Source organism: Pongo abelii, chromosome 21, assembly GCF_028885655.2.
Source record: "Pongo abelii isolate AG06213 chromosome 21, NHGRI_mPonAbe1-v2.0_pri, whole genome shotgun sequence".
NCBI lineage: Eukaryota > Metazoa > Chordata > Mammalia > Primates > Hominidae > Pongo > Pongo abelii.
In genome coordinates this window covers 54,441,428-54,467,170 of record NC_072006.2, presented here as the reverse complement: position 1 = coordinate 54,467,170, position 25,743 = coordinate 54,441,428, and the positions used below count along the sequence as shown (strand labels likewise).

Below are 25,743 nucleotides of genomic sequence, written 5' to 3'. Positions count from 1 at the left end.
CCCAGGCTGGAGTGCAGTGGTACCATCTCAGCTCCCTGCAGTCTCCGCCTTCCAGATTCAAGTGATTCTCCTATCTCAGCTTCCCGAATAGCTGGGATTACAGGCACCCGCCACCATTCCCGGCTAATTTTTGTATTTTTAGTAGAGATGGGGTTTCACCATGTTGGCCAGGCTGGTCTCGAACTCCTAGTCTCAAATGATCCTTCTGCCTCGGCCTCCCAAAGTGCTGGGATTACAGGTGTGAGCCACCGCGCATGGCCCCCTTTTATTTTTTTATTTGAATTTACAATTAAAAGAAAACAATGTAATATGCTAGTACTTTAAAAGGGAATAAGGGAAAAGCCGGTCTTAACTATGTAGATTTTTTTTTTTTAACATAAATGGCTATTTGGCGCTTTGTTTTTTGCACTTACCTAGATGTCCTGGACATCTCTCCACGTCCACTTATAGACAACTGCTCAGGCGTTTTCCTGGCTGCAGAGATGATGTGGACTGAATTCATTTGGCCAATCCCCAGGCAATGGCCACTTAGGTTATTTCCCAAGTTTTGGCACCACAAACAAAGCTGCAGTGAGTGAATCAGCTTGTCTGGGCTCGTGTGTCTATGAAAACTATGTGGCAACACTGAAACAGATTGCACACCCAAAGCCTGACTTCTGGCTCCTCTTGGGAATCAGAAGCTCTGCCTGCCTGGCCCACACGCCATACTTTTAGAAGCCCCACTGTCCCCAGAGCCCTATTTGTCCATGAATTCCTGACTCATTGTCTGGAGCCTGCTTGAGGGAGGCTGGGCAGGGTGTGAGCCAGGATTAAAGGTTGTTTGTAGCCTCTGCCTCCAAATAGTTACCTGCAAAAGGGGACAAGTGAAGCCACAAAGATTCTAGTTTAAAACAAGAAAAAGAAGCTCATTCAAGTTCCCTTAGGTGTCTCCAGAGAGAGCCCAGAGGGGCCCAGGAGACCAGAGTTCTGGTCCTGTCTGTCAAAGAATTGGTCTCTGTCAGAGAATTGGGCCACTCTTTGAAGGGCCCCATCCTTGGTTTAATGCATCCAGCCCTGACTGTTTGACCTTGGCGAGGGCCTCTGTGACGTCATCTGTGAAATGGGTACAGACTCCTTTGTGGGAGTCTGTAAGCTCAGCTTGTGGTTGGCAATATAGACGCATTAAACAAAGTTGAAAAGCTCCTGGTCGGGTGCGGTGGCTCACACCTGTAATCCCAGCACTTTGGGAGGCCGAGGCGGGCGGATCACAAGGTCAGGAGTTCAAGACCAGCCTGGCCAATATGGTGAAACCCCATCTCTACTAAAAATACAAAAATTAGCCAGGCATGGTGGCGGGCGCCTATAATCCCAGCTACTCAGGAGGCTGAGGCAGGAGAATCGCTTGAACCCGGGAGGTGGAGGTTGCAGTGAGCCGAGATGGCACCACTGCACTCCAGCCTGGGTGATAAGAGCGAGACTCTGTCTCAGAAAAAAAAAAAAAGAAAAGAAAAGTTCCCATGGGGCCACACTCTGCCTGGCCTTGACCCTCCAGCCTTTACCTCTCGCCTCTGCTCCCTGCAGGCAAGCGCCTCCAGGAGTGGTGCTCTGTGATCCTGTGCTTCAGCCTCATCGCCCACAACCTGGTCCACCTCCTGCTGCTGGCCCGCTGGGAGCACACGCCCCTCGTCATACTCGGAGTTGGTGAGTGCCCGAGGCACTGCTGCCTGCCTCAACTTCCCTAGGGGCCAGGGACCCAGTGGGTAACTGGTGCGTGTGTGTGTCCACATGCATGGATGTGTGTGCTCGAGTCCAGTATGTGCCTTGAGTACCCCACCTCTCTATTGCAGTCAGCAGCACCTCCCTGCAGCCTGTCACTTGGGCCCAAAACCTAAACATGATCCTCAGTTCCTCTCTTCCTCTTGCATTGCACATCCAAACCATCAGCAGACACTGTTAACTCTACTTTCAAACTGCATGAGGAGTACAGCCATGGCTCTGTACCTTCATGGTCCCCACGCTGGTCCAGCCACCATCCTCTCTCGCCTGGGCTGTTTCAGGAGCCTCCTTCCTGGTCTCCCTGCCTTCACCTTTGCCCTGCACCATCCAGTCTCCACACGGCTAGCTGGATCCTGCTAGAGCCCCAGGCAGATCATGCCACTCCCCCACTCTCATCTGCGTACACCTGCAGCTGTATAGAACACCTGCTCCTCAGTGTACCTGCCCCAGCTTCCTCTCGCCACCCTCATGCTAGGTCACCCTGCACCTGCCACGCTGGCCCCCTGACTGTGCCTCTGTCACCTGCTCTCAGATACATTCCTACTTCAGGGCTTTTGCATGCGCCATTCTCTATGCCTAGAACTCTCACCTACATGGCTCACTCCAGGTCTCTGCTGAGAGGTCACCTCCTTTCAGCAGAGAAGGTGTGATTGCCCCACAAAACATAGCAGCCCCGGCCAGGTGTGGTGGCTCATGCCTGTAATCCCAGCACTGTGGGAGGCCGAGGGGGGTGGATGACTTGAGGTCAGGAGTTCGAGACCAGCCTGGCCAATATGGTGAAACCCTGTCTCTACTAAAAATACAAAAATTAGCTGGCCGTGGTGGCAGGTGCCTGTAGGTCCCAGCTACTTGGGAGGCTGGGGCAGGAGAATCACTTGAATCCAGGAGGCAGAGGCTGCAGTGAGCCAAGATCACGCCACAGCACTTCAGCCCAGGCAGCAGAGCGAGACTCCGTCTCAAAATAGCAGCCCTGTCACACACTGTCCCCGTTTTCTGTTGTTACATTGTGTCCACAGTGTCTTTATTTGTTTATCATCTATCTCTCCCAACTCAAATGCCAGCTCCCTGAGAGCAGAGATTTTTGTCTGTTTCATTCACCGCTGTGTCCCTAGCTCAAGCCTCAGGCCTGGCACACAGCCGGTGCTCAGTATTTTTTGAATTGATGAATGAATGAATGAGAGAGCTGTTGTTTATTAGTACCTCCTGGGTGTTTTCCGTCGGTCACTTCTTATGCTAAGGTTGTCATCATTTTCCAGATGAGGGAACTGAGGCTCAGAGAAGGGACCAGTCCAAAGTCACACTTCAAGGCAGAGCACAACATAGTTGTTAATACACTATCTCCACTCCCAGGCCCTGGATGACTCAGTTTCCTTCCTCTCCATGCACCACCCTTCCCCCCCAGTCCCCGGCTCCAAGACTGAAGGGGGCGGCTCTGCCCTTGGTCCTGCCTGGCCCTTCCTAAGGGTTCAACTCCCACAATCTCATTAAAAGCATTCTAGCCACCTAAGCCAATAGTGCTCAGGCCAGCTAATTGAGCCATCTGGGTCTGGCATGGGGTTGGTATATGCTGGGGACGGGAGCCGGACCAGCTGGAGGGGAGAGAGATGAACCCATCCATTGCTGGGAAGCCCAGGCAGGAGCCAGGCATGTCCCCTGCTCCCAGGGATGGGAGAGACCTGCACCCCCAGCCTCTCTGCCTCAAGCCCCATATTCAAGGGCAGGAATACAGACAGTCTGAGCTTTGCAGCCTCATCTGGGGATGGTTACAAGCAGGCCTCTACAAACCTGGGTTCAAGTCCCACCTCCACCACCTCCTGGCTCTGTGGCCTTGGGCAACTGTCATTGCATCTCTGAGCCTCATTTACCACAGTGTAAATGAGGCTGCTGGCAGTACCTGCCTCCTAGGGCTGTTGTGAAGGCAAAATGCAGGTGTGCCTAAGTGCTGAGAAAACCAGTGACTAAGCAGGGGCAGGGAGGGGACAGCACCTGCCAGACCACGGATCAAGGCTTTCACTTCAGCCTCGCTGGTCAGTTTAATGACGGATGTTTTGTGAGCACCTACTATGTGCCAAGCCCCATGCTGGGCACTTTTTACTCTTTGTGCTACCCTAGTGAGGAGGTTCCCATCACCATCTGAGAGGCTAAGTAAGTTGTATATTGGTCCTCACCCAGGCAGCAGCAGAGTCTGAGATTGCAAATCCAGACCTGCCTGGCTTTCAATTGAGGACTTCCCCACCAGGGCCTGTATAGCCTCCAGTTAACATTGGGAGGCCAGGCTGTTTCAGGCCTCTACGGGGGTAAAGGATGGGCTGGATCAGAGCCCAGGTGGGTGCTGTGCAGGCTGGGAGGGTGGATGTCGCAGGCAGGTCACTGTCTCCCTTCCCTGGTTGGGACCTGATCTTCCAGCCACAGCCCAGGAAATCTCTGGCTTTCGAGGCTGCACAGTACCAGCTTCCCCATCCCACACCTTTCCCTCTGGGCTGATAAGAGCAGACAATCCCCTGATAGTGGTGTTTGCACAGTCCCTAATCGATTTAAATAGCCACGCTGATTTGTGTGTTAACATGCAGGCAGTAAGGGCACCGTGCCAGGCTGCAGAGCCTGCCCACTACCCCTCACTATCTCCCCAGAGCTTCCATTGTCCCAGGCAGGCCCCAGAAATCAAAGAAGGCAGAAGCATGAAAAGGTGTCGAGTTAATAAACACAGACACACATGACGCAGCACTGGGAAGCAAAATCAAGCTAAGGGGGTAGGCGGGAAAGGCCTCTCTGAAAAGGTGACGTTTGCACAGAGACCTGAAGGAGGTGAGGGAGGGACCGTGCAGAGATCTTGGGGAGGGGCATCCAAGGCACAGGGAAGAGCAAATGCAAAAGCCCCAAGGTTGGCACATGCCTCGTGTGTTTGGGGAACAGAGCAAAGCCATTGTGGCTGGAGGAAATTGATCGAAGGAAAACTGTGGCAGCCCAGCGAGGCACTGGAAGCAGATGTTGTGGGGCCGTGAGGGCCGTGGTCTGGATATGGGGTCATGAGAAGCCATTGGTGAGTTTCCCACAGGGAACTGACATCATCTGATGCTGCAGGGAAGATGGCTGGGGGTGGGGACAGCCAGGGAGGAGGCACCTGCCATGGTCCAGCCACGTGAAGATGGCAGCCCAGACCTAAGGGCGGCCCAGACCTGGGTGGAGCAGTGGAGGTGGTGAAGAGTTGTCAAATTCTGGAGGAGCTGTGAAAGGTGAGCTGCCAGAATGTGCTTCCAGGTTGGCTGTGGAGGTGAGAGAGGGAAGAATTAGCTTGACTCCAAGGTTTCTCTCTTGAGAGGTGGAAGGGATGAAGCTGTCATTCACAGAGATGGAGAGAGGTTGGCAGAGCAGGCCTGAGAGAGATTCTTGAGATGGCCGCTGGTGAGCTAAGGAGAGTTGTTGAGCAGGAAACTGGAAATCCAGGTCTGGAGGCAGGGAGAGGCGGCTGGAAATAGCAATCTGGGGGTCGGGCCGGGCATGGTGGTTCACACCTGTAATCCCAGCACTTTGGGACGGTGAAACCCTGTCTCCACTAAAAATACAGAAATCAGCTGGGTGTGGTGGTAGGCGCCTATAATCCCAGCTACTGGGGAGGCTGAGACAGGAGAATTGCTTGAACCCGGGAGGCGGAGGTTGCAGTGAGCCAAGATCACCCCATTGCACTCCAGCCTGGGCGACAGAGTGAGACTTCCTCTGGAAAAAAAAAAAAGAAAGAAAGAAATCCGGGGGTCATCTGTTTCAAGATGAAGCTCCTTATCTCCTAGGCTGGGTGAGCACCCCCAGGGGCTGAGTCTCCTGCGTTTCCAGGCTGGGGAGGAAGAAGAGTCAGCAAGGGAGGCTGGGATGGTGCTGCCAGGGAGGTGGGGGGAGAACCAGGGAGGGCTTGCAGGGGCCAAGAGGAGAATGTGTTTCCAGGAGTCTTGGGGGTCGACTGGGAACAGCCACCGAGTGGACCAGCAAGGTGGGCAGTAAAGGGACCTTCGGATTTAGCCACGTGGAGGTCATCAGCCACTTTGACAAGCACATCGTTGTCATGAGTGAGTGGGTGAACAAGTGAAGGCCGTAGGAGCCCTGAGCTTTTGTTCCACGTGGAGAAGGGGGAGGAAGTGTTTGGGTTGTGAGTTGGCCCTTAAAGGAGCAGAGTCCTCCGTGGACCTTGGGAGAGGCCTTCCGGGCAGAGGGCACAGTGAGTCCAGAGGTCGGGGATGAGGTCAGAGAAATCCCAGGCTCGGGTCGTGGCCCGTCCTGTGGGTGGAAGTGGAGTCTGGATCTGACTGAGCTGGAAGGCGGTAAAGACAGGACTGGGACCCAGGACCAAAGCCCATGGATTTGCCCTCAGTGCGTTCACTTGGCCCCTCAGCCACGCCTTCCATCTCCACGCCAGGCCCTTGAGGTAGGCAGGGAGGGGTGAGGAAGTCCCAGCTGGGTGACCTCTGGGGAAATGGAAGCCCCCACGGGCCCAGAGACTACCTCAAGGTCCCCCGTGAGTCAGGGTAGCCTGGGGTGAGCCGTCTCCCATCCCTCTCCTTGTCCCAGTGTTCTGCAGGGAAGGGTGGTAACCAAGCCGAAGCTGCCCCCAGGGGGAGCCGGCTGCCAGCCGCCACCACCCCAAAGCTGGGACAAAGAGGCTTCTGTGTGCCTGTCTGCCACCCCTGCCCCCATTAAAGCAGCCTCAGACAGCAGCCTGGAGTCACTGCCACCGGCAGAGGCCGCAAGATCACGGAGCCAGTGGGAGGGCTCCTCTCCTAAAATGATTCCTGACTTCTGTCCAAAGCATACATCCCTCCCTGCTGGGCAGCCTGCAGGCGCCAGGCCTTGGCCATTGGACAGATGGCAAGACTGAGGCTCAGCAGAGAGCTCACAGGAGCCACATTGGGGGGATGCTTGCTGTGTCGCGGGACCCACCGGGCCCTTTACCCAGCGGCCCATTTTATTAACTTCTCATAGTTAAGGGAGGTAAATGTCCCCATTCTCCATACCTGGGTGCCAAGGCTCCCTAACCCTAACCCTAAGGTTGCACCATCCTGAATGACTCTAGTGAGTCTCTGGCTACTCACCAGCAGCCCTGCCTTGCCCCTGCCACCGTGTGACCTTGGGGAGTCCTTACCCTCCTCTGGAAGGTCAGGATGGGGTGGGGCCTGTTACCGTGGACATGAAGTGAGATTGTGCACTTTTTGAAAAACAGACTTTATTTTTTAGAACAAGTTTTCAACTTGCAGAAGGATGGGGCAGATAGCACAGAGAGCACCATATGCCTGGGGCACGCAGTTTCCTCCATTATTCACATCTTAAATCTTACATTAATGGGGCACAGTTGTTACAGTGTGTGCCAGTGTTGATACATTATCATGAGCTGGAGTCCATGGCTTATTCAGATTGCCTTAGTTCTTCCCTAATGTCCTTCTTCTGTTCCTGGATCCCATCCAGGGTATCACATGGCCTTTAGTTGTCATGTCCCTTTAGGCTCCTCTTGTCCAGTTTTTTTTGTTTGTTTTTTGAGACGGAGTCTCACTCTGTTGCCAGGCTGGAGTGCAGTGGCGCAATCTCAGCCCACTGCAACCTCCGCCTACCGGGTTCAAGCGATTCTCCTGCCTCAGCCTCCCGAGTAGCTGGGACTATAGGCGTGCGCCAGCATGCCCGGCTAATTTTTGCGTTTTTAGTAGAGATGGAATTTCACCATGTTGGCCAGGATGGTCTCAATCTCCAGACCTCGTGATCCACCCTCCTCAGCCTCCTAAAGTCCTGGGATTATAGGAGTGAGCCACCGCGCCTGGCTGACCTTGACGGTTTTGAGGAGTGCTAGTCAGGTGTGTTATAGGCTGCCCCTCTGTTGGTATCTGTCTGATGTTTTTCTCATGATTAGACCGGGGTTACGGGTTATGAGGAGGAAGAGTTCAGAGGTGAAGTGCCATTTTCATCACATCATAGCAAACGTACAGACTGTCAACATGACTTATCACTGTGATGACTGATCCCATGGCTAAGGTAGCAGATGTCAGAGTTCTCCACGGTTAAGTTACTCTCGGCTGGGTGCGGTGGCTCACGCCTGTCATCCCAGCACTTTGGGAGGCATTTTAGGATTTGTGAGTGGGTTGCTTGAGCTCAGGAGTTCACTGGTCAGCCTGGACAACATAGTGAGACCCTTGTCTCTACAGCTGTAGTCCCAGCTCCTCGCGAGTCTGAGGTGGGAGGATCGCTTGAGCATGGGAGCTCAAGGCTGTAGTGAGCTGTGAATGGCACCGCCCCACTCCAGTCTGGGCCACAGTGGGAGAGTCTGTCTCAAAAAACAACAAACAAAAGTTACTCTGCTCCTCCCACCCCGCCTTTTTTTTTTGAGATGAAGTCTTCCTCTGTCACCCAGGCTGGAGTGCAGTGACTCAATCACGACTCACTGCAGCCTCAACCTCCCAGGCTCAAGCAGTCCTCCCACTTCAGCCTCCAGCTAGTACCACAGGCACGTGCCACCACACCTGGCTAATTTTGTTCTTTTATATACAGACAGGGTTTCGCCATGTTGCTCAGGCTGGTACTGAACTCCGGGACTCAAGCAATCCTCCCACCTTCGCCTCCCAAAGTGCTGGGATTATAGGCATGAGCCAATGCACCCAGCCTTCCTCCCCTTTCTTTTCTTTTTTTTTTTTTTTGAGACAGAGTCTCACTCTGTCACCCAGGCTGCAGTGTAGTGGCACGATCTTGGCTTACTGCTACCTCTTCCTCCCAGGTTCAAGTGATTCTCCTGCCTCAGCCTCCCAAGTAGTTGAGATTATAGGCCTACACCACCATGGTCGGCTAATTTTTGAATTTTTAGTAGATATGGGGTTTCACCATGTTGGCCATGCTGGTCTCGAACTCCTGACCTCAAGTGATCCATCTGCCTCGGCCTCCCAAAGTGCTGGGATTCCAGGTGTGAGCCCTGCACCCAGCCTCCCTCCTCATTCATACTGTGCTCTGTTTGGAAGGAGGTCTCTGTACACAGCCCACACTTAAGGAATGGGAAGTTATGCTCCCAGTGATGCACTTTTTAACACTTCACAAAGCCCCAGTACACAGTGTTAACCCAACTACTGTTTTCTCATCTGTATAATTTTTATTATTCTCATCTTTCTCATTATCTGTGAGGATTAAGTGTTTAGAATGATTAAGGAGATAAGATGTGGCCTAAGCGAGGCCTTGGTGCCATTCAGGGATTAAAGGAGATAAAACATTTAAGGCATTGGCACGGGGCCAATAAATATCAGGTTTGTGCTCAATAAATATCAGGTTTGTTTTTTTTTAAAAAAGTAGTTGACATCTTAACCCAAAGTAAATGAGGGTGGATGTCTACACATAGACTTGTACACCAATATTCACTACAGCAGATTCAAAACAGCCCCAAAATGGAAACAGCCCAAATGGCCAACCATAGCCAGGTGGATAAATGCATCATTGTACATCCAGATGGTGGGACACTCAGCCCTAAAAACGGTGAACCGCTGCTGATCCGCACGACTGCATGGCCCACGCTAGAAACATTACACTAGTAAAAGAAGCCAGGATCACTTGAGGTCAGAAGTTCAAGACCAGCATGGCCAAAAAAAAAGAGCACCTACCATCTGAATCCGTTTACATAAAGTTCTAGAATAGGCAAAATCAGTCTCTGCTGATAGGAGGCAGCTCTATGGTTGCATGGAACAGGGTCAGAAGGGAGCTTAGTGGGATAGGGGAGCCAGCTGTGGGGCTGGAAATGCTTTTTTTTTTTTTTTTTTTTTTTTTTTGAGATGGAGTTTTGCTCTTGTTGCCCAGGCTGGAGTGCAATGGCGTGATCTCAGCTCATCGCAACCTCTACCTCCTGGGTTCGAGCAATTCTCTTGCCTCAGCCTCCCGAGTAGCTGGGATTACAGGCATGCGCCACCACGCCTGGCTAATTTTGTATTTTTAGTAGAGATGGGGTTTCTCCATGTTGGTTAGGCTGGTCTCGAACTCCCGACCTCAGGTGATCCACTTGCCTCGGCCTCCCAAAGTGCTGGAATTACAGGTGTGAGCCAACGTGCCCGGCCTGGAAATGCTTTCTATCAGGGGTCAGCACACTATCACCTGAGGACCAAAAACACTTGTAAACAAGTATTCTGGGAATGCTGTTGATGTCTGCCTTCACACTACAGCTGCAGAGTTGAGGAGCTGCAGTGGAGACTGCCTGGCCTGCGAAGCCCAAAATATTTACTGTCCATTTATTTGTTTATTTATTTATTTCTGAGATGGAGTCTCCATCTGTCGCCCAAGCTGGAGTGCAGTGGCACGAGCTCTGCTCACTGTAGCCTCTGCCTCCCAGGTTCAAGCGATTCTCCTGCCTCGGCCTCCTGAGTAGCTGGGACTACAGGTCCACACCACCACACCCAGCTGATTTTTTTGTGTTTTTAGTAAAGACGGGGTTTCACCATGTTGGCCAGACTGGTATCAAACTCCTGACCTCCAGTGATCCGCCTGCCTCAGCCTCCCAAAGTGTTGGGATTACAGGTGTGAGCCACCGTGCCCGGCCTGCCTGACCCTTTAAAAAAAGTTTGCCAACCTCTTATATTCTGTGTAGGTACAGAATCTCTATCTTAACCTGGGGGGTGGTCAGACAGGTGTGTCTATGCGTAAAAAGGCTGTGAGCTGTGTAAGGCCTATGGTCTTTACTGTTTGTAGGTTATATTCAATTATAACATAAAATGAGCCAAGGTTTACAGAGGGGAAGGGGCTTATCCCCATCTCTTCAGGAGCCCAGAACTCGGGGAACAAGGAACCTGGACTCTGAATCCCTTGCAAGGCCCCACCCTTATGACATCCAGTCACTTCTCCTCTGTAGCTATTTCTTTCATGAAGGCAGCATTCATTCATTCATTTATTCTTGAGACAGAGTTTTGCTCTTGTTGCCCAGGCTGGAGTGCAATGGCGCAATCTCGGCTCACTGCAACCTCTGCCTCCCAGGTTCAAGCCATTCTCCTGCCTCAGTCTCCCGAGTAGCTGGGATTACAGGCACCCACCACCATCCCCGGCTAATTTTTTGCATTTTTTGTAGACACAAGGTTTTACCATGTTGGCCAGGCTAGTCTTAAACTCCCGACCTCAGGTGATCCGCCCACCTTGGCATCCCAAAGTGCTGGGAGAAGTGCAATGGCGTCAGCTCTGCAGCTCAGCACTGCACTCCAGCCCAGCCTGAAGGCAGCATTTAGAGATGTCATTAGTCCGAGCTATGGGGACAGGACCTCAAGATACCTCAGTTGACCTCATTAAGCAAGTAAAGATGCTAAGGCCTAGAGTAGGCACAGTGTCACACAGCAATATGGTAGCAAGAGCTGAGGCCCCCAACACTTGATCTAGCTCTGTCATAGCTCTTGGCCACATGGCCTTTTGTCCCTGCTGGTAGACAGAGGCAGTGCATACGCAGCATCCCAAAGTATGCAGTAGGAGCTCTAATAATGCCATGGACCTGCTGCAGTGCAGTTTAAGGACACAAAAGGGTGCTGGTTTTGGAGGCAGATTGACAGGCCCCTTCCCATCCTACAGCTGCCATTTCCAGGCCACTTGACTGGGAGGCAGTGGTTCAACTTCTCCAGGCCTCTTTCTTCATCCAAGAAGGGATGACAAATGAGGCCATCTCAGGGGATGACAAGTGCCGTGAAAGAAATGAAGCAGGGCAATGTGAGCGAGAGCAACTGCCCAGGAGGATAGCTTTAGCCAGAAGGGTTGGCTGACCTTCGCTCTGAGCAAGAAGGCTGAGGACGAGCCAGCACAGGGGATCTGGAGTGGGGGTGGGGTGCTGGGTAGAGGAACAGAAAATCCAGAAGCCCTTCTTGGGCTTCCACCTCCCTTGCCTTCTACATCCCCTCCCCTTCCCCTGGCCTGGGTCCACCCTCCCCATCACCAAGGAGCAAGACTGCCCAGACCAGAGCAGGGCCACTGGGTGCACAGGCTCTGGGGCCTTGCTGAGTCCCAGCCCCTTTACCTCAGCCCAGCCACTGTGCAGTGACACCCTTCAGCCTGTCCTTAGGCATCTGTGTGCCAGGAGGTGTAGCTGCCACCTGTCCCCACCTGCCCTCCCACCCTTATCACCAGGAACTTGCAGGTGCCTGCGTGAAGCTGTGCTGCCCCCACCCCCACCACCCCTCCCGTGCTTGGCACCTGTGATGGATACCACAGGGCCTCTGGAAAGTCTGCATCCAGCGGCTGCCCATCACCCCGGGCCTGGACGTCAGGATTGCACATTCACAGTGACTTGCATGTTTACTTTTGTCCCTTCAACCACAAGTCTCACTCACCCAGGAAGCATCCAGGGGCTTTTCTGCAGTCTCCACAGTACCCCAAGACCCTGGTCCCCTGTCACCAAGGGGCTGAGGGCACCAGCAGAACTCAGAACCTTGGACAACCAGTTGACACAGACAAACTGAGTCTGGGAAGGGGTTTGTCTGAAGCCCCATGAGCCAGGGGGCTGCACGTGTCATCACTCACAGCTGCCTTCATCCTCTGCTGGATTTTACAGCGTTCCCCCATAGACATGAGTTCAGTGTCTGATATGTTTCTGTCCGTAGAGCTTATCACACAGGAGGCCTTTGTGGAGTGTTGCTTAGTTGATTGACTAAATGACAGCAACAATAATATGACCTGAGGGCTTACTATGTGCCAAGCACTGCACTTAGTAGTGCTCTACTGAGTTCTGAATAGGTGCCAGGAGCTGGGATGCAGCCACAAACAAGAGACTAAAGCCCTGGCCATGGTGGAGCCGACCTCCTTGTTGGGGGAGAAAATAAGCCAGCAAAAGAGCAGTCAGAGGTGCCGAGTGCTTGGAGAACAATATACATAGGAGATTGGAAATGCTGGAAGATGAGGTGGTTGCAATTTTCCATCAGGTGTCCAGGGAGGACATTTGAGTAAACATCTGAAGGAGGCGAGGGAGTGAGCTGTGATGCATCTTAGGAAAGAATGTTCCAGGCAGAGGGAACAGCAAATGCAAAGACCCAGAGGTGTGCAAGGGAAAGGGGATAAAGTAGGCCTGGGCTGCAGCGAAAGAGGAGAGTGACAGGAGGCGGCAGGGGTGGAAGCCTCAGTTTCCACCTCTATAAAGTGGGAATAAAAAAGCTACCAACTTACAACAAATGGTGAGAATTCATCAAGATCTAGCCTGTAAAGCACTTGTGCTTGGCATTGAGAAAGTGCTCATAAATGTTAGCATCATTCCCTTTTATTTATTTATTTTTTCAAGACAGAGTCTCACTCTGTTGGCCAGGCAGGAGTGCAGTGCATGATTTCGACTCACTGCAACCTCCATCTCGCGGGCTCAAGCAATTCTCCTGCTTCAGCCTCCCAAGTAGCTGGGATTATAGGCGTGTGCCACCACACCCGGCTAATTTTTGTATTTTTAGTAGACATGGGGTTTCACCATGTTGGCCAGGCTAGTCTCGAACTCCTGACCTCAGGTGATCTGCCCGCCTCAGCCTCCCAAAGTGCTGTGATTACAGGTGTGAGCCACGGCGCCCAGTCGCATCATTCCCATTTTACAAGAGGAAACTGGGCACAGAGAGGCTAAATAACATGTGCAACATCACAGCTAGTGGGTGTCAGAACTGGAATTTGAGTCCAAATCTACTGAACCCTCAAGTGAATGAATGGTGTTGGAGTCTCTGAGGGAACCCTACTCAAGTTCCGAACAGATTGAGAACAGAAACAAGGAAAAGGCTGCTGGAGACCAAATGATCATGTTTATTGCTGATAAAAGCTGGAGGGGTGGGGGTGGAGCAGCGAGGCTTCTATCTGCAGGTAAGGTACTTTCTTTTTTTTTTTTTTTTTTTTTGAGACGGAGTCTCACTCTGTCGCCCAGGCTGGAGTGCAGTGGTGCGATCTCAGCTCACTGCAACCTCCGCCTCCCGGGTTCAAGTGATTCTCCTGCCTCAGCCTCCCGAGTAGTTGGGACTACAGGCGCATGCCACCACGCCTGGCTAATTTTTGTGATTTTAGTAGAGATGGGGTTTCACCATATTGGTCAGGCTGTTCTCAAACTCCTGACCTCAAGTGATCCGCCTGCCTCAACCTCCCAAAGTGCTGGGATTACAAAGCGTGAGCCACTGCACCTGGCCAAGGTACTTTCTTTCTAACACCAAACCCAGAAGGACATTGCTCCAGTTCCAGGCAGCACCGGTGCAGAGCAGGCTTTCCCTATGTGGAGCAGAGAGAAGGGCACAGCCTGCTCCTAATAGGGAAAGGTTGAGCTGATCTGAGCATGCCCAGTTTATGCTCTCCGGACTCTCCAAGCACATGAGTCTTGGCATCTCCCCGGGCACAGCAAGTAAGAGGCAGGAGTGTTAAGCCTGAGGCTCCATCTTCAGGAAAGAAAACATCCCATCTAGAGAAGAAGGGACACCTTCCCCTCCTAACAAATGAATGAGCGGGCAAGTGAGTAAATGAATGAATGATTCTGATTGGGGGGGTGCAGGGATGTCCCTTCACTCACCCTCTTCTTGTCCACAGTTGCAGGGGCTCTCATTGCTGACTTCTTGTCTGGCCTGGTACACTGGGGTGCTGACACATGGGGCTCTGTGGAGCTGCCCATTGTGGGGAAGGTGAGTATGTTGACCTAACCATGTCCTCAAGAAGGAGATTGGGCTGTATGGCCTTGAGTGAGTCCCCTTTCTTCTCTTAAGACTGTTTCCCTATCTGAAAGACGGGAACCATCATTGCAGCCTGTCCCTCACCCCTGTCCTGCAAGACTAGAACAGGAGTCCCTTGGGATTTGGAAGCAAAAGCATCAGGCTTGGGATGGTCCAAGAGTTTAGATATGTGCCTGCCTCATCAGAACCCCTGAATTTGGGGGTGTCTAGCTTTTCCGTTGTCTCCCCTGCTGCTCCTTGCTGTTTTAACTGCATTTTATCCTGTATTAGTCACACTTTTTTGGTTTTGACAGAAAATCTAAACTGGCTTAGGCAAACAAGGGTACTGATTCATGTAACTGAAGATTTCAGGGTTAGAGCCAAATTAAGGTATGGCTGCATCCAGTAGGACCGACAGACCACATTCTTCAGGCACAGTCTTCTTCCATCTCTATCTCTACTCTCCCCTCATGAGGTGGCCAGTGTGCTTTCTCACTGCCCAGAGATACATCCTTCCAGCTCCCAGGAAAAGAGAATTGTCCTTCTCCTCCCAGGAGAACAGCGTTTCTCCTTCCCTGTAGTTTCCGCCAACTGAAGTCCCACGGCTCACTCCCATTGGCCCAGATTGGGTCACGTGCTGGGCCCTCAGGCAGTCACTGGCTGGAAGGAGGAGATGCTATGATTGGCCAGGCCTGGTCACATGTTCTTTCTCAGCCCGGGGCGACGTCAGCCTTGTCAGAAGAGCCTGGAGTAAGGAGGGGAGGCTGTTACCCCAGGAGGTGCAGGGGGTCCAGAGGGTCCCACCTTTTACTTAGAGGGACCTCGTCAACTGCCTTGGGGTGGGGAGGAAGGGCAGAGGTTGTCTCCAAGCACCCTCACAGCACAGGTAGGGAGACTGAGGCCCAGAGGCAGACAGTGCCAACCCAAAGCCCCTCCAGGGTCATTTCGGCTCATCTCCCCAAAGGCTGGATGGGGTCTGTGTCTGGCAGTGGGCCAGGTGGGAATGTTCAGGCATCCCAGGTGGAGGGAACTTAGGAGCAAAGGCGGGAGGTGAGCCCAGGGTGAATGTGTTTGGGGGCCGTGGAGAGCAGCTGACCACCTTAGGCTGACTGCTGGGGTTGTGTCCCCCTCAACTCCAGGCTTTCATCCGACCCTTCCGGGAGCACCACATTGACCCGACAGCTATCACACGGCACGACTTCATCGAGACCAACGGGGACAACTGCCTGGTGACACTGCTGCCGCTGCTAAACATGGCCTACAAGTTCCGCACCCACAGCCCTGGTGAGACACCCAGCTAGTGGTGGGCTGGGAGGGGGCCTTAGGGGCAGAGGCCGACCCCCAGGAGCCTTCTGGGGCTTATGTGTTTGGCTCCTTATAGTGTTTTAAAAGAGTTTTCATTCATTGTCTTCATGTAAAATCAGGAAACCTGACATAAAGATGGAGGTTTCCAGCTTCTCTTGCACAATCTGCTCTGGCCCCCCTGGGTCCATGTTCCCACCTGGCCTCACTGGGTGGGAGCTGAGCTGCAGCCACTGCCTTTGACAGGACGCATCTTTCCACTTTACCACCGTCCCCACTACTCCTTGCTTCCCTGCACCCAACCCACCTTGTTCATTTGTGTTACCCGCCTGGCAGGGCTTCTGGGGTTTTGCTACCGTGGCCTAGAGGAAAACGTCTAGGCTGTGAAAACAGGGCCTGCCTATTTTTAGAGGGACTGGTCCCAAAGTAAGTGATTTCACCACTCTGAGCCTCAGTTGCCTTATCTGTCAGGTGGAGGTAGGGTGGGGCCCGGTCCTGTTCCAGCACCTTAACACCCATTGGTTCTTCAGGCAGCCTCCCGTGGGTAGAGGTGCTGAGGATGTGTAGTGTAGTGGGTGCTATGGCACCCTGCCCATCCCCTTCCCTGGGGGTGCACCCATTCCCTGCTTCTGTGAGTGGTGGCTGCTGACAGCTCCCAGCTTCTCCAGGGATGGAGGGGAGGTCCCACCTCTCCCCTTGGGATAAGGCTGGAGCCAGTGACTGAAATGCCTCCAAGGCTAGTCCCTTTGCCTCTGAGTAGGTCTAATTCTAAAGAGCCGTTAACACCTCAGAGCTCCTTGCAGGAGCAGACTGAGACAGGACGCCACCCACCCCATCTTTGCTCTGCTCTTCCCCTGCCATGTCTTGCTTCCCTCTCTCCCTCCCTTCGAGGTTTTTTCCTGAAGAGTCTCCCTTGATAAATCACATACACGAGAACCTGTTTCAGGCTCCGCTTCTAGGGAACCTGGGTGAAGGCATCATTCCCATTTTCCTGATGGGGAAATTAAGCCTCTAAGAGGCAGAGTCACCCACCCAGCTCATACCGCCAAGAAATGTCAGCAGAGATCGGAACCCAGCTCCAGTTGACTCCGGTCTACATTCCCAGCTGTTGCCATGCTTATGCCATTATCCTATTACGCCATTACACCTGCTTCCTGAGCAGGAGGAAAGCCTGAAGCCCAGGGCAGCACCTGAGCTTGCCTGCGGCCCTGCAGGGGGTGGAAGAGAATCCTGGGTGCTTGCCCAGCACAGGAGCCGCCCAGGGGCAGGTGGTGAGGGCCAGTTGGGGTGGGTTCCCCGTCCCAAGTGACAGCTGTGCCAGTCCCCCCTCTCCCCAACCTGCAGACGCCCTGGAGCAACTATACCCCTGGGAGTGCTTCGTCTTCTGCCTGATCATCTTTGGCACCTTCACCAACCAGATCCACAAGTGGTCGCACACGTACTTTGGGCTGCCACGCTGGGTCACCCTCCTGCAGGACTGGCATGTCATCCTGCCACGTAAACACCATCGCATCCACCACGTCTCACCCCACGAGACCTACTTCTGCATCACCACAGGTGCGGCCACCAGTGGTGTGGAATGGGCTTTCCCCACCCCAGCCACTGCACCATCTTCGAGTCAGGAGGGCAGAGATCACAGCGGGAGGTCACACAGTCCTTTCCCTCTGGGAACAGTCTCTCAGATCATGCATTTATTGAGCACCTACTGTGTGCCAGGCACTATTCTAGGTGCTGAGGACACAGCAAATGAGACAGACAAAGCCCTCTCCCCCAACTTCATGGCATTGTGATTCCAGCCACCCATCATCCCGTATTTATTGAGCACCTACCACATGCCACAGTGCTTTGGGCGTAGGCTCCTGCAGCAAACTAAATAGCATGAATCAGCTGGGCGCAGTGGCTCACGCCTGGAATCCCAGCACTTTGGGAGGCTGAGGCGGGTGGATCACTTGAGGTCAGGAGTTGGAGACCAGCCTGGCCAACACGGTGAAACCCCATCTCTACTAAAAATGCAAAAAAAAATTAGTCGGGCATGGTGGCGGGCCTCTGTAATCCCAGCTACTCGGGAGGCTGAGGCAAGAGAATTATTTGAACCTGGGAGGCAGAGGTTGCAGTAAGATGAAATCGCACCACTGCCCTCCAGCCTAGGTGACAGAGACTGGCTCAAAAAAAAAAAAAAAAAACACGGATCCTTGCCCTTGTGGCACTCACCATCTAGTGAGGGAGCTGGAACAAATGAATAAAATGTGTAGTGTGGCTAATGGTGCTAACTGCTATGGAGGAAAATAAAGCAGGGGTGGGAGAAGGAAGTGGGGGGCTTTGCCTCTTAAATGGGGTGGTCAGGAAAGGTGACACTTGAACAAAGACCCCGAGGAGCTGAGGGACAAAGCCGTACAGACCCTCTGTGGGAGGCACTCTAGGCAGCAGGAACAGTAGGTGCGAAGGCCCTGAGGCCGGCCTTTGCTTGCTTGGTGTGTTTCCGGAATGGCAAAGAGGCTCCTGACTGGAGTTGAGGCAGAGCAATGGAAGAGGGAGGAGAGAAGGGGGCAAAGCAATGGAAGAGGGAGGAGAGAAGCGTGGGAGGGCCCTGACAATAGATGAGCACAGATTAGAGCAAAGGTAACAGGAAGCAGCAGGCCAGAGGCAGGAATGTGCCCGGTGCAGTGGAGGAAGGGAAAGGAGGCCCACGTGCCATGCTCAGCAGCCAGTGCGAAAGAGGTGAGGTGAACTGGGAGTTTCTCTGGAGCCAGCTGGGCTGCTTTCAAGGTTAAGTGTATCAGGTGCTGTCAAGCCGGGCCACCTCAGGCCTAACTCTCAGCTTCTCCACATGTGCCTTTAGGAAACTCACAAACCTCCCTGGGGACCGCTTTTCTCCTCGCAAAATAGGGCTGCAGCCCCCTCCTTCATATATCACCTTCTTAGGGCCATAGTGGGAATGGCAAATGCAGTGTTTGGCGTATAGTAGGTACTTGATAAATTACAGCTACTATTTTTTTTTTTAAGTCTTTCTGGAAACAGAACTGAGAACCACAAAAAAATATTCTTTTTCATGTCCTCAACTTGTGCTCCTTGGAGGGCAGGTGGAGGGATTAGAATTCAGGCTATTTAGGAGATGGGTTAACTACTTAGGCAGGGCTGAGTTCCAATCCTGGTTTAGCCACCTGCTAATTGGGAAACTCTTCTCTAAGCCTCAGTGTGCTCATGTGGAAAATGGGACTGATATTAGTATTTACCTCATGGTGAGCTGGAAGGCTGTAAGATTGTGAGCAATATTTATTCAGCACCTACTCTGCGCCTGGCTGTATTCTAAGCACTGAGGAGCAGCAGTGAAAGAACATGGTGTTTTGCATTTTGGGGATGATGTTCCAGTTGGGGATTGGGGGTAAACAAACACAGAACAGGAAAATAGAGAATTAACGAAGATGGTTACAGGTTATCATAAAGGCTATAAAGAAATGAAAGAGGGTGTCCTGTCATGGTGGTTCACACCTGTAATCCCAGCACTTTAGGAAGCCAAGGCGAGAGGATTGCTTGAGCCCAGGAGTTCAAGACCAGCCTATATAAGACAAGACCCCATCTGCATTAAAAAAATTGTAAATAGAGCCAGGCGCAGTGGCTCATGCCTGTAATCCCAGCACTTTGGGAGGCCGAGGCAGGTAGATCACGAGGTCAAGAGATCAAGACCATCCTGGCCAACATGGTGAAACCCAGTCTCTACTAAAAATACAAAAATTAGCTGGGCATGGTGGTGTGCGCCTGTAGTCTTAGCTACTCGGAGGCTGAGGCAGGAGAGTCGCTTGAACCCGGGAGGTGGAGGTTGCAGTGAGCCGAGATTGCCCCACTGCACTCCAGCCTGGCCACAGAGTGAGACTCTGTCTCAAAATAGATAGATAGATAGATAGATAGATAGATAGATAGATAGATAGATAGATAGATAAAGGGTAATGTGAAAAACCTGGGGTGCTGCTTAAGTGGATGATCAGGGAAGGCTTCCTGGCAGAGGTAGCATTTGAGCTGAGTGATAAGGCCACCACAGTGCCTGGTATATAGTAAGTGCTGAAATATAAGTAAGTGCCTGGTATATAGTAAGAAAGTAGATGAATATGGGGGTTGGAGGCCTGAGTGGCCCCAGGCCTATTGGTGGGAGGCCCCCACTTCCAGTTTCTTGGCTGGTCCCTGTGTCCTATCCTGTACTGACTCACTCCTCATTGGGCCCCTCCAGCCCAGTGAAGGTCAGCTCTCTCCCAATGTCCCCTTGACTACTGTCTCCCATTCAACCTCCCGCTGCCATTTCTGCTGCAGGCTGGCTCAACTACCCTCTGGAGAAGATAGGCTTCTGGCGACGCCTGGAGGACCTCATCCAGGGCCTGACGGGCGAGAAGCCTCGGGCAGATGACATGAAATGGGCCCAGAAGATCAAATAACTTCTCCAAGCCTGCTACCTGGTTGCCAACCTTCCCTAGCCCCCAAACCGAAGCCATCTGCCAAATTCCAGCCTCTTTGAGCTGGCCCCTCCAGATGGAGAGGACATATCCTGGGCTGGGCCCAGGTACCCCCAGCCCACCCCTCATGACACAGAATACTTGAGCCACTGATTTTTCATTTCCTTTTTTTGTTTTTTTTTTTTCCTCGGCCCCTCCTCAGCCACCTGAGCTGCTCTGTCTGCAAGCCTGACTCTGCCAGCCTCCCCTGGTAGAGAGGAGGTTTACCTAGTCCCTGCACGCCTGCCGTCCCTGCCCCACTGGGCAGCCCTTCAGTGTGGCTGGCGTTGGGGCCACTGAGTTGCCTCTTTCCCTCTTTCTCTGGCCCCAGTGGTCTGGGGAGCCCCCAGGCACACCTAAGCGTCGCAGAGCATTGTTCTGCCACAGCCCTGCATACTGACCCCGGGAGGCTGGGCAGGTGGACAGCCCCAGCCACCACCTTCAGCCTAGCCTGTCCCCCAAGGATGGTGAAGCTTAGCAGAGGTCTGAGGGTAGCCGGCCAGAGGAGGCTGGAACCTCCTGCTCAAGTCTAGACCCCTACTTCTCTGCTGCCCCCACCCTGCCAGAGCTGATGTTTCAAATACCAGGATGTCTTCACAGGGCACAGCCCCTGCAGAGGGTCTTGGTCATTTGGAAGAGGACACAGTATCCCCTCTGGCCAGAGTATGTCAGAAGGAAGAGTAGGGCTTTTTTGTTTTGTTTTTTTTTTTTAAAGGTGCTTGCTTGTTTAATGTAAATAATAGAAAGCCTTAATATCTTTTCTGTAACACGGAGTAATATTTTAATGTCATGTTTTGGATGTACATAATATATTTATAACAAAGCAGCAAGAGTCTACTTAACCTTGGCTGCCTCGTGGTATTTCCTGGCTGGGTGGGGTGGGGGGTATCAAGGAGCCTGGGATGTGAGGCCCCACTCTCGCCCCATTCCCAGCTCCCCCCAACCCTGGCCTCAGGATGAGAACTGTCACCTGAGACAGTGAATTAATGTTGACATCTGCCCCAAAGCCTTTTGGAGGGGATTGGGTGAGGACAGTGGTCTTTCCTGTTGATCATGATGATAAAGTAATGATGGCTGATCCCTATTTGTGACTTCCTTCAGCAAATATTCACTGGCACCTGGTGTGTGCCAGGCTCTGTCCTGTACACAGGTACAGCGGTGGAAGAACCAACAAAGACCTGTCCTGGTGGAGCTGACTTCCTGGGGAAAGAGTCAATAAACAAATAAATGCACATGGAAATTCAGGTGGTGATTTGTGAAGAAAATCAAACAGAACAGAACCACAGCGGAAAAGCAGGATGGGTGCTGCTTTGGCAGGGTGGTCATGAAGGGCCTCTGAGCTGAGACCTGGAGGAGGAGAGGAGGTCAGACACGAAAGAAGTGAGGGAAGAGGCCTCTTGATGGGACAGCAAGTACACAGGCCCTGAGGCAAGAACAAGCTTGGGGCCACGCGCAGTGGCTCACGCCTGTAATCCCAGCACTTGGGGAGGCTGAGGCGGACAGATCACCTGAGGTCAGGAGTTCTAGACCAGCCTGGCCAACATGGTGAAACCCTGCCTCTACTAAAATATACAAAAATTAGCCGGGCGTGGTGGCAGACGACTTTATCCCAGCTACTTGGGAGGCAGAGGCAGGAGAATCATTTGAACCCAGGAGGAGGAGGTTGCAGTGAGCCGAGATTGAGCCATTGCACTCAAACCTGGGGGATAAGAGTGAGACTTCGCTCAGAAAAAAAAAAAAAAAAAAAAAAGAACAAGCTTGGGATTTTAAGAGATGGTGAGGCAGCCACTGTGGCTGGACTAGAGTGAGCTAAGGAGAAATGGAAGACAAGGTTGGGAAAACATGGACTTGGTATACAGAGACTCATAGGCTGAGGTTAGTGGGAAGCTGCTGGTCATTTTATTTATTTGTATTTATTACTATTTTTTTAGAGACGGGGGGTCATGCTCTGTCACCCAGGCTAAAGTGCAGAGGTGTAATAGCTCACAGCAACCTTGAACTCCTGGACACAAACGGTCCTCCTGAGTGGCTGGGACTAGCACATGCCACCACACCTGGCTTGGCTATTTTTTTTTTTTTTTTTAAAGAAATGGGGTCTCACTGTGTTGTCCAGGTTGTTCTTGAACTCCTGGCCTCAAGTGATCCGCCTTGGCCTTCCAAAGTGCTGGAATTTTAGGTATGAGCCACTGCACCGGGTCAGGACATTATAGACAAATTAGTAACTTGTTTATTCGTTGAATAAGTAATTATAAGGCATCTCCTATGAACTAGGTACTGTGATTCTGTAGTGAACGCTACAGACATAGTCAATAGCTAGTCTAGGCTAGATAGTATCTGCAATATTAGCCAGAAAAAAGAAAGCCTGTTGGGGACAGGGAAATGCCTAAAGGACTTCAGAGCAGTCACAGATAATGACATTTCTGAGTAGCTGGGATTATAGGCGTCCACCACCATGCCCGGCTAATTTTTGTATTTTTAGTAGAGATGGGGTTCCAGCATGTTGGCCAGGCTGGTCTCAAACTCCTGACCTCAGGTGATCCACACGCCTTGGCCTCCCAAAGTGTTGGGATTACAGGCATGAGCCACTGTGCCCAGCCATGACATTTATTTTTTAAAATGTAACCCATAATGCCATTTTCCTTTGCCCACTAGACTTTTGATTTGTGACTATGCCTGAGGGGACCACACAAGGAAGGGTATTAGAATTCGACAACTCATAAATGACAGAAATTTAAAGCAAACAGCTAAAATAATTGTATTAGCTCATAAAACGGAAAAGTCTACAGGTGTTCTGAATTAAGGTTTGGCAGGACCCAGGGGCTCACATGATTCATCAAAACGTGGTCTCTCTAAGCTCTGTTTTTCTCTCTGAGTTGAGACTTACTAGACCAGCTCAGCAATCTCAGTGGAAAGTGCATTCCCAGTAGTTGCAGTGGAAGTCCCAGGGCAGGTTCTCATTGGTCTGGACTGGGTCATGTGCCCACCCCTGAACCAATCACATTGGCCAGTGGGGTGAAATGCTCTGGTTGCCCAGGGCTGAAAAATGTCCATCTGAATTTGCAGGGTTGTGATCACCTCTTCCTAAGGCATTACTACAAAAAGAAGTCAGTGGTGGATGGGACAGGCAGCTAAATTCTTCAGAGGCCATAGGAGTAGCCTCACGACTGTGGTGTTGATTTCCAGGCCCCACCAATCTGTGTCAGTTCCCCTGGAACCGACAAAAAAAATCCCTCAGCCTGAGTCCAGAGAGGTAAAGTGACTCCCCCAAGGTCCCACAGGTAGTAAGGGTAGAGCAGGCCTCAGACTCAGACCATTTCACTTCTGAATTCTGGGGGCTGGAAAAAAATCCTTCTCAAAACCAGAAGGTGTGCTGCATTGGGTCTGAGAGTGTTGGGGCCACTTGTGAGATCAGGGACTTGCAAACAAGTGCCTATGAGGGCCAGACAGGGAAAAATGCTACTTAATATTACTGAGCACTTAACTTTGCGCCAGACTGTACAGAGAGCTCTGGCATGGGTCCTGTCAAGCAGTCCCCGCAGCTCTGAGAAGTGAGTACTCTGCACCTTTTGCATATGGGGAAACTGAGGCACAGAGGTCATGTAATATGCCCAAGGTCACACAGCTGGTAGGTGGCAGAATCAGGATTTGAGCGAGCGTCTGACCCAAAGCCCCTGTGCTTTAACACTCCCATTGTGGAGAGGGAGGTGAGACAGGTGGCAGGCAAGAAATGTGTCCACTATGAGGCAACTGCAGCATGCCTGAGAAAGGGCCGCTGACGCTGGGGACTGGGATGACCTGAAGACGTCAGGCCTAAAGGGCAGCTGCTACTCACAGCAGCTGGTTAAACAGGAGCCAGAAATCTAAACTTTAAAAATGCTGGCTCCGTGTTTAAAACGTACTGTGGGCAAAACAAAATGAGTGCATAAGCCAACTGCCTGCAGCCTCCCTCCCAGCGGCTGTGGGATGGCTTGCTTTTAGGTGGGCATGTGCTGCTATCTGGTGGTGGCACAGGGTAGTGGTGTGCAGGGCAAACATGGGTTTCCAGCTCCACCGGGGAAGCTGTAGTGAACTTGCATATCCCTCTGTGCTCACTGTTCTTTAGAAGGGGCCTGGGCACACACCTTAGGGCGCCTGCCCCCAACTGCAACTCCATCGCCCCGCCTTTTTTTTTTCCTTGAGACGGGGTCTTGCTCTGTCACCCAGGCTGGAGCACAGTGGCATGATCTGTGCTCACTGCAGCCTCAACCTCCCAGGCTCAAGCAATCCTCCCATTTCAGCCTCTTGAATAGCGGGAATGACAGACATGTGCCACCCCCCCCAGCTAGTTTCTTTTTGCATTTTTTGTAGAGACAGGGTTTCACCATGTTGCCCAGGCTGGTATCGAACTCTTGAGCTCAAGCGATTGGCCCACCTCAGCCTTCCTAAGTGCTGGGATTACAGGCATGAACCACCGTGCCCAGCCAACCCTCTTTTGATAAACCAAAAATATTTTTCAAGCTACCCATATATATATATATGGGTATGTGTATATATATATATGTATTTGGGGGTATATATATATATGGGTATATATATATGGGTATATATGTAGATATATATATATACACACACACACATATATATAGCAATATATATATTGCTATATAAGCAATAGATAATGCTTGCATAGGTAAAGGATAAGAATCATGCCGAGCGCAGTGGCTCATATCAAATAATATAAACGGGGCTAGAGTATGGATAAGCTGACCATGGACAGTGGGCCAAATCCAGCCACTTGCTTTTCTATAGCTCAGAAGCTTTTGTGGGTTGTTTGGTTGGTTGGTTGGTTGGTTGGTTGGTTTTTTAGAGACAGGGTCTTGCTCTGTTGTCCAGGCTGGAGTGCAGTGGCACAATCACAGCTCACTGTAACCTCAAACTCGTGGGCTCAAGTGATCCTACCACTTCAGCCTCCTGAGTAGCTAGGACTACAGATGGACACCACCACATCCAGCTAATTTTTTTTTGTTTTAGAGATGGGGTCTCGCTATGTTGCCCAGGGTGGTCTCAAACTCCTGGCCTCAAGTAATCCTCCCATCTCAACCTCCTGAAGCACTGGGATTACAGGTGTGAGCCACGTCAGCCACGAGCATTTTTTAAATGGCTGGGGGAGGGGGAACAATATTTCCTAACACAGAAAATTCAAATTCCAGTTTTTAAAGCTGAATTGGCACACAGCCATGCCCCTCATTTACATATTGTCCGAGGCTGCTTTTGCACTGCAGCAGCAGAGTTGAATAGTTGCATTGGAGACCACATGGTCCACACAGCCTAAAATATTTACGATCTGGCCCTTCACAGAAAAAAGTTACCAACCTCTCCCTAGCCTAGAATGAAGGGCAAATTGCTCCCCATTCATGTTCCCTCAGGTACTCAGTTCCCCTCCTTAGAGGCCATCATTTTGACAAGATACTTGCAATGCCTTATGTAGGCAGAGGGGTGTGTCCGCCCCACTCCTTTTCACACAATATGTAGGATATTATGCACACAGTTCTAAACCTTGCCTTTTTTCACTTAATATATTTTGGAGATAATGTTATCATTAATGT

At 51.8% G+C, this 25,743-nt stretch overlaps 1 protein-coding gene across 1 annotated transcript in view; it reads left to right on the top strand.

The window, feature by feature from the left end:
* PEDS1 (plasmanylethanolamine desaturase 1) overlaps positions 1-21,398 on the top strand; it is a 30,053-nt gene extending 8,655 nt beyond the window's left edge. The window contains exons 2-6 of the mRNA XM_024239056.3: positions 1,561-1,680; positions 14,257-14,348; positions 15,515-15,659; positions 17,022-17,234; positions 19,980-21,398. Coding sequence (XP_024094824.1) covers positions 1,561-1,680; positions 14,257-14,348; positions 15,515-15,659; positions 17,022-17,234; positions 19,980-20,101 — 692 coding nt within the window. The 3' untranslated portion in view covers positions 20,102-21,398. The remainder of the gene's footprint in view (positions 1-1,560; positions 1,681-14,256; positions 14,349-15,514; positions 15,660-17,021; positions 17,235-19,979) is intronic.
* Positions 21,399-25,743: the final 4,345 nt, after the last annotated feature.